Source organism: Chenopodium album, chromosome 12 (genome assembly GCF_948465745.1).
Source record: "Chenopodium album chromosome 12, dcCheAlbu1.1, whole genome shotgun sequence".
Taxonomy (NCBI): domain Eukaryota; kingdom Viridiplantae; phylum Streptophyta; class Magnoliopsida; order Caryophyllales; family Amaranthaceae; genus Chenopodium; species Chenopodium album.
The window spans coordinates 10,757,923-10,770,653 of NC_137845.1; the positions used below are offsets into that span (position 1 = coordinate 10,757,923).

The window sequence follows — 12,731 nt, forward strand, 5'->3', positions numbered from 1 at the left end:
TGCAAAATTTGGATAACAGCATTAGCATTCATCATTGTTGTGGATGTCCACACTGATAAAAAAGCTCTTCCTAAACCTAAAGTAACTTCACCATTGAGTCATTGAAGCTGGAAATTTGGCACCTTCATCTGGTTATACTCTCTTTTGACTAATGAATGAATAAGCACCAACTACCACTAACCTCACTTTCTCTTTAAAGTTCTTACCCCATGTACAAATGTCTATCGTGAATATTCATTATCTTTTCGAGTACACCTAAAGTTTTAAATTACACTCAAATTTATTTTTATACTTCATTGCTCATTTGGGTTTTGCATTACTCACTTCGAGTCATCCAAATGCAAAAAATGAATAAATACATAGCCACGAGTATATTTATCTCCCAACTTATTATCCTCGAAAATCTAAAGATATATATGTACCCTCTATTTTATTTCGTAAGCTTTAAGGGATAATGGGTCATACACTCATACATGATATCCATGCACTCGATGCTTTTCTAATTTTTTTTTTTTTTTTCCAATATATATAGTAGAATATGCAGTGAGAGAGCATGCAGGTGTCCAAGCATGCAACACAACAACTGAATAACTATAATAATATTATGGGAGGTGGTCTCACACAAGTATTTCGTAAAAAAGTTGTATCTAAATAAGGACTTTTTTTTTTATTACTTTGATGTTTTCCTTACCGAATGAACTCCTAGTTTCATTCAAAAACATATTCGGAGTAGGCAACCTTGTTTCAAGAATCGACTCTAATTAATTAAATCCTTCCATTCGGAATTAATTATTGTATTGTCTAACTCTAACGGAGTAATATGTATTTAAACATACGACATCATTGACAATTTGACATGCATGGTTTAGTCAATGGGGACAAATGGGAATTTAGCTTCACAACATATAGTCATGAGCTCTAGAAGTGGTAGTTTGTTAATTCTCGTCGTTCTTCGTGCACTAAGTAGACTTGTCAATCTAGACTTGTACCTGATTACCCAACTCGAATTACCTGACTTGTGACCTAAACTTGACCCACTACCTGAAATTTTATTATTGTTATTGTTATTATTCAATAAATTATTATTATTGTAGAATGAATATATAAGATATCAATTATGATACAAACACAGGAGTTTAAAACGACAATAACAATGACTTACTTACCCTAGAACAACAGACATGAACGTCTACCCTATGACAAATCTAGTTAGTGTAGGTTTAGAGGCAAGAGTAGGATTCATATTTGGATTAGGATTCCAATTTTTCAACCACCTAAAATAATAATATAAACTTACAAGTATTGGTTAAGTTGAAACAATTTAATTTGAAACGGTAGCACAAAGTAATTATAATTTATCCAAAGAAACTATATTATATACGGAGTATATTGCACATATATTAATATGTAATTTAAAATAATACATTTTCTAAATTTGCCTATTAAAAAGATAGGCTACTGTCAGGTGCAAGGATTCCAAAATAATCATTGTATTTCAATTCATGTGGCTCTTGCCCCGTGGGATATATGTGGACAACCTCGAGAATATGTAACTCAAGAGGTGTACATTGTAGTCCAGTCCCCTTAGAGAGGTAAGGATTTTAGCTCCGGTAATGGCTATAATCGTACTCGGATCTCGAAAGCCAAATATGTATATTCAAATTTTCCCTTCTAATCAAAAGAAACTGAAAACAATTAAGATTACTTGTTGGTTAGGATTATTAAATGTTGTATCCAATTTAACTATTAATAAGGGAAACAAAAGAAATTATTCCACAAGTCAAGCTATTTTAGAGGGTTAAGTAATATGTTTGAGATTATACTAATGTATGGCGGATTTCTATATCTAGTCACCGAGTATATCAAATTCCTTTAGTGTTTCTAATCCTTGTTCTTGTTAGTTTTAGTTCGATTTAGTTATTAGTTGTTCCTACTTCTTAAGCTACCCCCAATTGTTTCTTTTATTGTTTTGTTAGTTTGTTTTGATTTTTGAATCTCATACTTAGTTACTTGCTAGCACATTTTTTGTGGGATCAACCCCTATTTCAACTAATTACAAGTTAGTAGTTTTAGGGTATTTATAAGTATAAATTTGTTTGCCTTTCAACACAACAACTGTTTATACAATCGACTTACTGTATTATATATTTTTATAAAATTTTATTAAAATTGTATTTAACTTTCATATTATTAAACTTTTATTGGAGGATTTTTGAGGCAAACCGGTGAACCTTCGTGTTATTTTATTGGATCTCGTCTCATCCAGTTCATGATGAGAATTAAGATTACGCCTTTTTTTTTTTATTTATTTGTTTTATTTTCCGATGTTTTCGTTTGTCGTTTTTTTTTTTATTATTATTATTAGCTTGTAATTTCTCCTTTCTTCTGGGGCTTGCCCCTAAGCTTCACACAAAAAAAAAAAAAAAAAAAAAAAAAAAAAAATAACTTTAATAAATTTAACTGGAGTCAAATGATAACTAACCAAGTACCACTTTGCGAGCAATGAACCACTAATTACACCGCATATCTATGTGTAGGCAGCATAAATAGGTAGATATTGGTGTAAGTTTTTATTTGATTTCAAAGAAAAGTCTGTAGAATTACAGTGCTAAGGATTTGGAGTGTTTTGGTTTAAACTTAAAAGTTTGACAAAATGACTTTTAAAATATCATTACCTTCTCCGTTGCTAAATAATTGCACCATTTCTCTTTTCAATTGTATAAGACTATATGAGGCAGGGTCTTAGAAGTTAGAACAGAAAGAAATAACCAGATTAGGGATGGCAATGGATCGGATTCGGATCGGGTGGAGCTTCACCCGCATCCATCCATTACTCTAATCGCTCCATCCACATCCATCCGTCATCCGCTTCACCAATCATCCATATCCGTCCGTCCATCATCCGCGGATGAAACGGGTGGAGCGGATGACTAATGGATGAGTATTAAAGTGGAAAAAAAACTCACATAAACTCTAATTTTCGGTTATTTGTACCATAATTTTTTTATTTTATTACTACAAATTGAAACAATAACAATATATTGTTTGAAAAATTAATTTGCAACAAAAAAATAAGTAATTTTCTTGCACATTTCATATTTTATTATTAAAATTCTTAGATTAAAAATTATAATATATATTAAACGGGTGGGTGGATGGTTAGCGGGTGAAAAAAGTATCATCCACATCCGATCCGATCCATCACCCGCTTCATCCGTCACCCGCTTCTCATCCATTTAATTCGGGTTTTCGTCCATTTATTTATAGCGGGTGGAGCGGGTTCGTGGATATCCACTTAATATTGCCATCCCTAAACCAGATATTCAAAAGCTTCAAAATCAACAAACTCACAAGAACTTTTCTCACATAATAACAAGCTAAAAGTTCTTATCCCATTTCAAATTATAAGCTGCTACACAAAGGAACAATTCATGTCACTACAGCTATTACATGCTAACATCAAACGATTGTCCGCCAATCAGCTCAAAAATTACTCATTCATCACAGGCTTGTTCTCACTAGCCTTTGGCCTCTGCTCCTTGGGCTTATCCTCTGTTTTCCTGCAAGTCCAAGTAAAACTCATGGTTAAAATTTAGCATTATTAGAGTACAAAAGTAGGGGTTAACCCGAAAAAAAATACGGATTACTCAAAACAGTCAACTCAAAAGTAGACTAAAGACTACAGAGTATATAATTTAGCAATGATCCATGACCCCAAAGTTCTCCTATATCCCAAAAAATCACTACTCTTTGGTTCCCTCTATACTAAGTTACAAATGATTAATCAAATATAAGGAAGATATAAGACATAGCCACAAACTCGCAAATGCAATCATATCCAGCCCCTGAGATGTCTTCCACTGGTAAAGGTAAAACAGGCAACCGGCCCCAATTATAAATCATCCTTTAAATTCTATCCCGTCAGCTATGAAGCCATTATTAACTTAGTATAATCTAGCCCAACCAACCAGTAGAAGACCAGATAGACCATTGGTGTGCAATAGGTGCATTCAGGATTCAGCATACAACTAAAAGGAAATAGCACAAGCAAACAGTAAGGGGCTGATAGACATTTGAGATGTCATCTTTCAGACCACAGTGCAAACTAGTCAACCTACACTGAACAGCCTAAAGAGTTGGACCTATTTCCATCTCACACAACATATCAGGCTTTTCCTAATGAATAATTGGGCATGAAGAGATCTCAAATATTACACTAAAGCATGCTGATCAACACCAAAGACCAACCCAGGTTTCTGTTTTGCAAAAAATTGTGAAGGGGTAAACACATGATATAAAAACCATTTGAACCCTTCTTAGACCTCATGCCTTTAAGAACGATACAACTTTAAAAATGTCTCATATTCTCATAGAGTTCCCAAGCAAAGGCATGACGCATGAAAAGAAACTTCAGGACTACTGGATACTTGAGAAAGTGACAAGCAGTACAATACCTACAAATGCCTCATAAGTCCTCAAACCAAAACACAATATTACAGTACTACAAAAAGGTTTCTCGGAGTTGAAGTTGAAAGCAAGCATTTTCTGCTTTAAACGATAGTGATACTGATTAAACACGAGTAACTAAACAATACAAAAAAGCACACAACTCTTATATGTCCAAAGCAGGTCAGCTGTGTATAATTACTTTTAACATTCTATAGTACAAAGCAGGCTTCAAGCATCATGCCCAAAAGTATGCATGCCTGAAGTAACTCAGATATTAGTCATATTACACGATCTTAACAAACAGCTAGCTGGATACCTAGCCAGGAAACGATTAAACAAAGCGTGGGCATAGTGGCAAGTGACCACGTCAATAAAGAATTGTTAAAGTGTAAAACAGCACTTGGGATTCTTAAGCAAGGAAATTCTGAGTATAAGGGTGGAAGTAACTCAGCATAATGGTATGGCCGGATACCTTAATACCTTTATGGGCAACAATGTGATCAAAATCTAGGGAAGATGATAGAGACAGAAATTTCTCCTATTGTCTCCCAGACTCTCTCACACCCCCACAACAGAAAAGGCGGAATTTAAATTTACGCAGCATCCATTTCTAATCTAACCCTTAGAAAAATAGAGTCAAATCAAAATTTAATTTAACTCAGTAAGTTCAACAATTTCCAACAACCATTACAGCTTGCCTCCTCCTCACAATATATGAGTAATGATTGGTTTCTTGCGAATTTGAACGCGATAACGAGCAAAATGTAATCTCATTGTTAGACGAATTCACACTAGTAGTAGCATGACCACCACCAAGTCTACCATTAGTCAATTTACACAGCTAGACCGTGTCGAAATTCTACACTTTCATCAAGTCCTAATAACATTTCCAGCTTAAAAAGACACAATCTCCTAATTTCCTATCCTATCAAAGTTCACGGTGATTCTTATAGCAAACCATTGGTGCCCAGTTTACTCGAATCAAAATTTACACAAGAAAAACAACAGAATAATTACGAGCTAGCATTTCAATGAACTATCAATAACCTCACCATTTATAGCACCTTACAAAACCTAAATCCTTCTACAGCGAAAACTAAACCCTAATTTCAGCATTTCAATCAAATTCTTCCACACATTTAAACATAACAATCAATCAAAAAACATTCTAACCTACATTTCTCAAAGATTAACACATAATTAACATAAACAAAAAAAAAAATCCCAAAAATCGAGCAACAAAATCAAAAAGAGAGAAAAGAGTACCTCTTATCAGCAGCACCACCCTTCTGGCTGAGGAAGGAACGGAAGAGATGAGAGTTAACGTCGTAAATCATTGTGCTTGATTTGTAAAGATGATGTTCAGAAACCCTAAAAATGCGATTTTCTCTCTCCTCTGAATTTTTTCTGGAAAATTCGACAATTTTGCGGTTTGTAGATGACGAGGTGGTTTTTATATCGTAAGCTTGGAAGTCGGTTAAGCTAGTCGGGTTATTTTTAATTAGGCCTAATTAATAAGAGTTGGGCTTTATTAACAATTAGCCCAAACCCTTTTGTTGTTATAAATTTATAATGTTAGAGGGAAGAATTTGCTCAAGCCTACTCACTCAATGTATGGTTCCTGCATGCGGATGCACAATCCGCATGATGCATCCCTTAAAAAAAAAAAGCAGAAAGAACATTGTATAGAAATGTAAAAAACATTTAGTTAAAGTGAAAAGAACATGTTATATTATTGTAAAGAACATTATATAGAAATGTAAAGAACATTCAGTTAAAGTGAAAAGAACATGTTATAAAATGTTAAATAATGTTCTTTATCTTCATGTTCATTAAAATGTTCATTACATTACATTATCATTATAGGTGATCAAAAATCCGGCTCGGGTCGGGCCTTAATATAATATCTCGTGCCCAAACCCGAAAAATATAGCAGGTTTTTCGGGCTTTTTTCAGGTCGGGTTTAGATTTTTAACTAAAAATGCATTTTTAGGCTTGCCCAAACCCGTCTTATTTTCGGGCCGGATCAGACCAGGTTGAAGTTGATCACCTCTAATTATCATGTTCTTTATTAATATTACGGATGTTCTTTAGATATATATAAAAAATATAAAGTTTGATGTTTTTTTTACAAAATAGCTATATGTTCTTTATAAAACAACTATATGTTCATTATAATACAACTATATGTGATGTTCTTTATAAAATAGCTAAATGTTCTTTATAAAATAACTGTATGTTCTCTACTGAACAACTAAATGTTCATTCCGCTTTTTTGAAAAGAAAACGGATGCACGGAGCATTGTGCATCCGCCTCCATGGAAAAAATTTCACTTCTCACCCCATAATGTGTTTTTTATTTCACGAGTAAAGTGAATGCTAATTAATTTAGTTAGTTAAAGTTTTAAAATTGTAAGGGTGATACTTAGAACCTAAAATTATATCTTATCCAAAAATAATAATTTGTTCTAGAGTAGTTAACTATAATATAGTTTTTCCATTTCACCTATTGTGTTCCATTTGAAGCTAACTTATAAAATCGTTTAATTGCCTCCTAGCCTAATTGCAAAAATTTCGGAAACTATCTCATCAACTATGTTTTTGCATTGTTTATTTTATTTTTATTTTTTTTCCACTTATTTCAAGATAAATGTTTTCAATTAGGATTCAACAAATATTAAAAAAGTCCCTCGACTAGGGTTCGTAGTCCTTGTCTAGGGTTTTGTGCGTTTTTTGATCGTTTTCTTGTACAGTCTACAGCATAATCATTGCCTTTGCCTACTTGATATCCTTGTGATCGATCCTATGCAAGTATGGAAGATGACTTAGTCAAACAATGGGAGAAATTCCAACTCACAAAAGAAGAAGAATCTATTGTGGGTGGGGACAGTTCGAATAATAACGATGATGAGGTAAAGTTACAATTAAATCTTTTGCTAGTTGGTAAATTATGGACGATTAAACCGTTCAATATTGAAGCTATGAAAAGGACCATAATGAATGTTTGGAGGTTGCGTGACAATATAGCGATTAGAATGGTTGAAACTAATCTGTTTGTGTTCCAATTTTTTTAATGAAGATGATAAGAGGAGAGTGTTAGATGGTTGTCCATGGTTTTTTGATGATAAACTTTTGATCCTAAAGGAGGTTAATGGGGATGAGCAGCCTTCAGAGGTACGCTTTACCCATACACCTATGTGGGTTCGTTTGAGGGATTTTCCGTTTAATAAGTGCAACGTAACTGTTATGAAAGAAATTGGTGAGTTCTTGGGGGGTTTTTTGGAGTTCGATGATACTGATCCAATTGGATGGAGTGAATTCTTGAGAATAAAGATCCTAGTTGACATTAATAAACCTTTGAGAAGAGGAATGCGGCTGGCTACTGGCTCTGCCTCGTCTAAATGGATTGATATCCAATATGAGCGCTTGGCTGACTACTGCTTTTTCTGTGGGCGACTTGACCATACCTGATAGGGAATGTCAACAAAAAGAGAACTCCACGGATGTGAATGAGGTGGTTGACCAAAGATAATCTTGCTACTGTTCGTCATGAAGAAATAGTAATTGGAAAGTCAATGAGCAATGCCCCACATGTTTTTGAGATGACACCCTGCTTAACAAAAAGTTCCACTAAAACAAAAAACTGGACCAAAATACAGAGAAGAGCAAAGGAGGGTAATACAACAATGGGCCCTGTGAGGCCTATGGAAACCGAGAATTCCCAGTTGGTTAGGGCTAAGAGAAAACTAGAAGTGGGGAATATATGGGAACAAGATGTCAGGGGAGATAATGTAGATGGGAAAAAAGCTAAATTTTCTTTGCAAAACATGGCTGGAGACAGCATAAATCAAGTAGAGGGTAGTGGATCGTGCCACACCCTCGAAAAGCAATGAAAATTTTTAGTTGGAACGTCCGAGGGCTTGGCAACTCTTGGACGGAAAAGGCTCTCCGTGATTGGTGTTGGAGAGAGCGGCCAAATATTGTCTTCCTAATGGAGACAAAAATTGATGCTAGTATATTAGAGAGAATCCAGAATATATGTGGTTTTGTCAACGAGATTTGTCTTAGTAGCAATGGAAACTCGGGGGGTCTTGGCCTATGGTGGAGAGATGTAAATGTGAAGATCAATTCTTACTCGGTTCATCACGTTGCGGTTGACATCTGTGATCATGATGATAGCCCGGTTTGGAGAGCAGTTGGAATTTATGGTTGGCTCGAGACAGAAAACAAACATCGTACATGGTCCCTTATGACTAGAATCAAAGCTAGTAGTGACTTGCCGTGTACCATGTTTGGGGATTTTAATGAAATTGTGAGTCATAGGGAAGAGGATGGGGTGTTCCAAGAAGTGAGAGAATGATGGATGATTTTCGGAATGCTATTGATGACTGCAGCTTTCAGGACTTGGGCTATAGAGGAAGCATCTTTACTTGGATGAGAGGTACGAATCTAGAGACTTTTAAACGAGAGAGGCTCGACAGATTTCTTGGTGATGTCAGGTGGTGCTCTCTGTTTCCTTCTTGTGATGTGCGCCATTTACCGATATATCAATCAGATCATGCTCCGTTGATTATGTCAGATAACAATTACTATGAGAGGGGTAGAAAAGGAAAACAATTTAAATTCGAGGCTATGTGGCTGTCAAGTGAAGAATGTGGGAAGGTTGTAGCTGATTCTTGGGCTGCTAGTATAGGTGAACAGGCGACTAGTAGGCTGTCTTCGTGTGCTGAAAATTTATCAATGTGGGCAGCCCGCTGCTTTGGTGATTTGAAGAAGAAAATTAGGGTGACAGAGGGGAAGCTAAAAGAGGCACAAGGGAGCTACCCTGATGCAACAATGCTTGAGTTGTGTTCGTCGCTTGGAACTGAACGTTAGGAATTGCATAGAATGGAGGAATCCTACTGGCACGCAAAGGCAAGAGCAAATGAAATCCGAGACGGGGATAAGAACACTTCTTATTTCCACCATAAAGCTAGCCAGCGAAGAAGCTTCAATAGCATTACAGGGCTTCTTGATGAGAATGGGGAATGGCGCAACAAAAAAGAGGAGCTCAAAAGCATTGTTGAAAAGCACTTTCGAACCCTTTTTATTTTTGATTCTCCAACTGATTTTGAGCAAGCTTTGGAGGGCATTACATAGGTGGTGTCACACGAGATGAATGAGGCTCTAAATGTTACCCCTTCGGATGAAGATATTAAAGCAGCTCTCTTCCAAATACATCCAAATAAAGCTCCAGGCCCTGATGGTATGCACACTCTATTTTTTCAAAAATTTTGGCATATTGTTGGGAATGACATTATCTGCTTTGTGAAAAATTGGTGGCATGGAAATATTGATTTAAATGTGGTTAACAAAACTTGTGTGGTTCTAATTCCAAAATGTGAAAATCCCAAAAGTATAACGGAATTTAGGCCTATAAGTTGTTGTAATGTGTTATATAAAATTATTTCGAAAACCATGGCAAATAAGTTGAAACCGTTTCTTGACAATATCATTTCGGTCAATCAAAGTGCTTTTGTGCCTAAACGCTTGATTACCGGTAATGCTTTGGTGGTTTTCGAGATATTCCATGCAATGAAGAGAAAGGGGGAAGGTAGAAATGGATTGGTGGCTCTAAAGCTTGACATGAGAAAGGCATATGATAGAGTGGAATGGGTTTTTTTTGGAGAGGGTCATGTATAAGATAGGTTTTAACGATAGTTGGGTCCGAAGAATTATGGAATGCTTGTCAAGTGTGTCTTTTGCATTCAAGATTAATGGGAAAATTTCGGGCTCGATAACCCCTTCTAGAGGGTTAAGACAGGGTGATCCCATATCGCCGTATTTGTTCCTCATTGTCGCAGATGCTTTTTCTACTCTGATCACAAAGGCAGCTAATGAGAGAATGATTCATGGTTTGCGGGTTTGTTATGGTGCTCCTAGAATTTCACATTTGTTCTTTGCTGATGATAGCATTTTATTTGCTAAATCTACGGTGAGAGAATGCTCGAAAATAGCTAATATAATTAGCATATATAAGAGAGCATCCGGTCAAAGTGTCAATCTTGATAAGACAGATGTAGTTTTTAGCAAATGTGTGGATGTGACTCAAAGGCAGGAGATTGTGAATGTTTTGGGGGTTAATGAGGTTGAGAGACATGAGAAATATTTAGGTCTACCTACCATCATAGGTAAATCTAAAAAGGTGATTTTTGCAGGGCTAAAAGAGAGAATTTGGATAAAGCTTCAAGGGTGGAAAGAAAAATTGTTGTCAAGACCCGGGAAAAAAATAATGATCAAGGCGGTTGCACAAGCTATTCCCACGTATATGATGAGCATATTTAAAATTTCGGAGGGTCTAATCGATGAGATTCATGCTTTATTTGCTCGGTTTTGGTGGGGATCTACGAAGTCTACCCGGAAAATGCATTGGCATAATTGAGAGTCTTTATGTAGGCCTAAGGCTATGGGAGGCTTGGGTTTCCGAGACTTAAAAATATTCAATCAAGCTCTCCTAGAAAAACAGATTTGGAGACTTCATACGAGGCCTAACACACTCACCCACGCGATTCTCAAAGCAAAATACTTCAAAAAAAGTTCGGTGCTTGAGGCTTTTAGAGGGTATGATCCAAGTTCGTTACTCCTGGCGAAGCTTGTGGGGCTCAAAATCCTTACTATTAGATGGCCTAAAGTGGCGGGGTTGGAACAGGTGTTGACATTCGGGTATGGCTTGATTCTTGGCTGCCTGGAAAACCATCTACTGCTGTTCCTTCACATGATTCGAACTTTGATCCAGATTTAAGAGTGGCTGACTTGATTAATGATGAATGTGGGGAATGGAGGATGGATGTGCTACAATCTTTGTTCTCTGATAATGACCGCAAGCTTATACTCCAGCTGCCTATTTCACAAATGAAGCCAAAAGATACTCTTTATTGGTGGCCATCGAAGAGTGGGGACTACACTGTAAAATCGGGTTATTGGTTTGGCAAATTGAGTCACTTGGATAGTATTGATGCATCTTTAAGCGATGATGAAAAGGAGCTATGGAAAATTGTGCGGCATATTAATGGACCGCCTAAATTAAAACATTTCCTGTGGTAAGCGTGTAAAGGGAGCATGGCAGTGAAACATGAGTTATTTCGCCGCCATATAGTACACGATGAGGTATGTATGTGCTGTAATGCTGCTGTAGAGTCAATTGTGCATGTTTTGTTTGAATGCTCTATGGCTAAAGAGGCTTGGGAACAGTCTGAATTTGCCCAAGTTGTGAGTGATGCTCCTTCATCTTCTTTCACTTCTAAACTGCTATGGCTAGTTGACAAAATTGAAAAATCAAAATTGTGTAAACTCCTTGCTATAGCTTGGGCAGTATGGTTCTATAGGAATAAGGCTGTGAAAGAAAATGCCATGTTAAATGTTACCTTTGTTGCTGCGAGTTTTGTGCGTTTGGTGGCTGACTATAATGTTTATGCACACAAAGTTTTCCCCAAACATTCTTCTCCAAGCTTCATTTCAGCGTCTCGTGGTGCTGCCCCCCTGCTGGACTGATCAAAATTAACGTTGATGCTCACATTGTTGATGGCATACATGCGAGCCTAGGTGCAGTAGTGAGGGATGAGCTGGGGCAAGTGTTGCTTGCTGCAGTTAGGAAGTATAATGGGGGATGGGAGGTGGAAATGGCCGAGGCAGCTGCTGTGAGATTTGGTTTGGGGTTGGCTCGAAGATTTGGATACAAGAATATCTGGATGGAAGGAGACTCAAGCACGGTAGTCAACAAGATTGAGAACTATTCAACAGGCTTATCCCCTCTTTGGCTCATTTATGATGATATTGTTAGCCTTGCAAATGGATTTGATGTTCTTGTAATTTCTCATGTTAAGAGAGTAGGCAACTTGGTAGCCCATTTAGTAGCAAGATGGGATACTAGAGATAATTCGGAAGTAGTTTGTATGAACTCTTACCCCCAAAGTCTTACAACTTTGACGGCTCTTTATTTGCAATAAATTTAAAATAGGTTTTACAATGTATAATAGCGATTTATTTTTAAAATGTACAAATTTAAAATAGGTTTTACATAAAGTCATAAACCGTGCATCGCACGGGTTCTAACCTAGTATTTAACTATAATGTAGTTTTTCCACTTCACCTATTGTGTCCCATTTGAAGCTAACTTATAAAATCGTTCAATTGCCTCCTAGCCTAATTGGAAAAATTTCGGAAACTATCTCATCAACTATGTTTTTGCATTGTTTAGTTTTGTTTTTTTTTTCCACTTATTCAAGATAAATTTAGGATTCAAC

At 36.3% G+C, this 12,731-nt stretch overlaps 2 protein-coding genes across 2 annotated transcripts; both read left to right on the forward strand.

The window, feature by feature from the left end:
• Positions 1-7,262: 7,262 nt before the first annotated feature.
• Positions 7,263-7,920, forward strand: LOC145570834 (uncharacterized). The gene is made up of 2 exons (XM_081629962.1): positions 7,263-7,392; positions 7,529-7,920. The coding sequence occupies exons 1-2, from the start codon at positions 7,263-7,265 to the stop codon at positions 7,918-7,920; spliced, it is 522 nt and encodes a 173-aa protein (XP_081486088.1).
• Positions 7,921-8,808: 888 nt separating this feature from the next.
• LOC145570835 (uncharacterized) lies at positions 8,809-9,324 on the forward strand. The gene has a single exon (XM_081629963.1). It carries the CDS (start codon positions 8,809-8,811, stop codon positions 9,322-9,324), a length of 516 nt encoding a protein of 171 aa, XP_081486089.1.
• Positions 9,325-12,731: the final 3,407 nt, after the last annotated feature.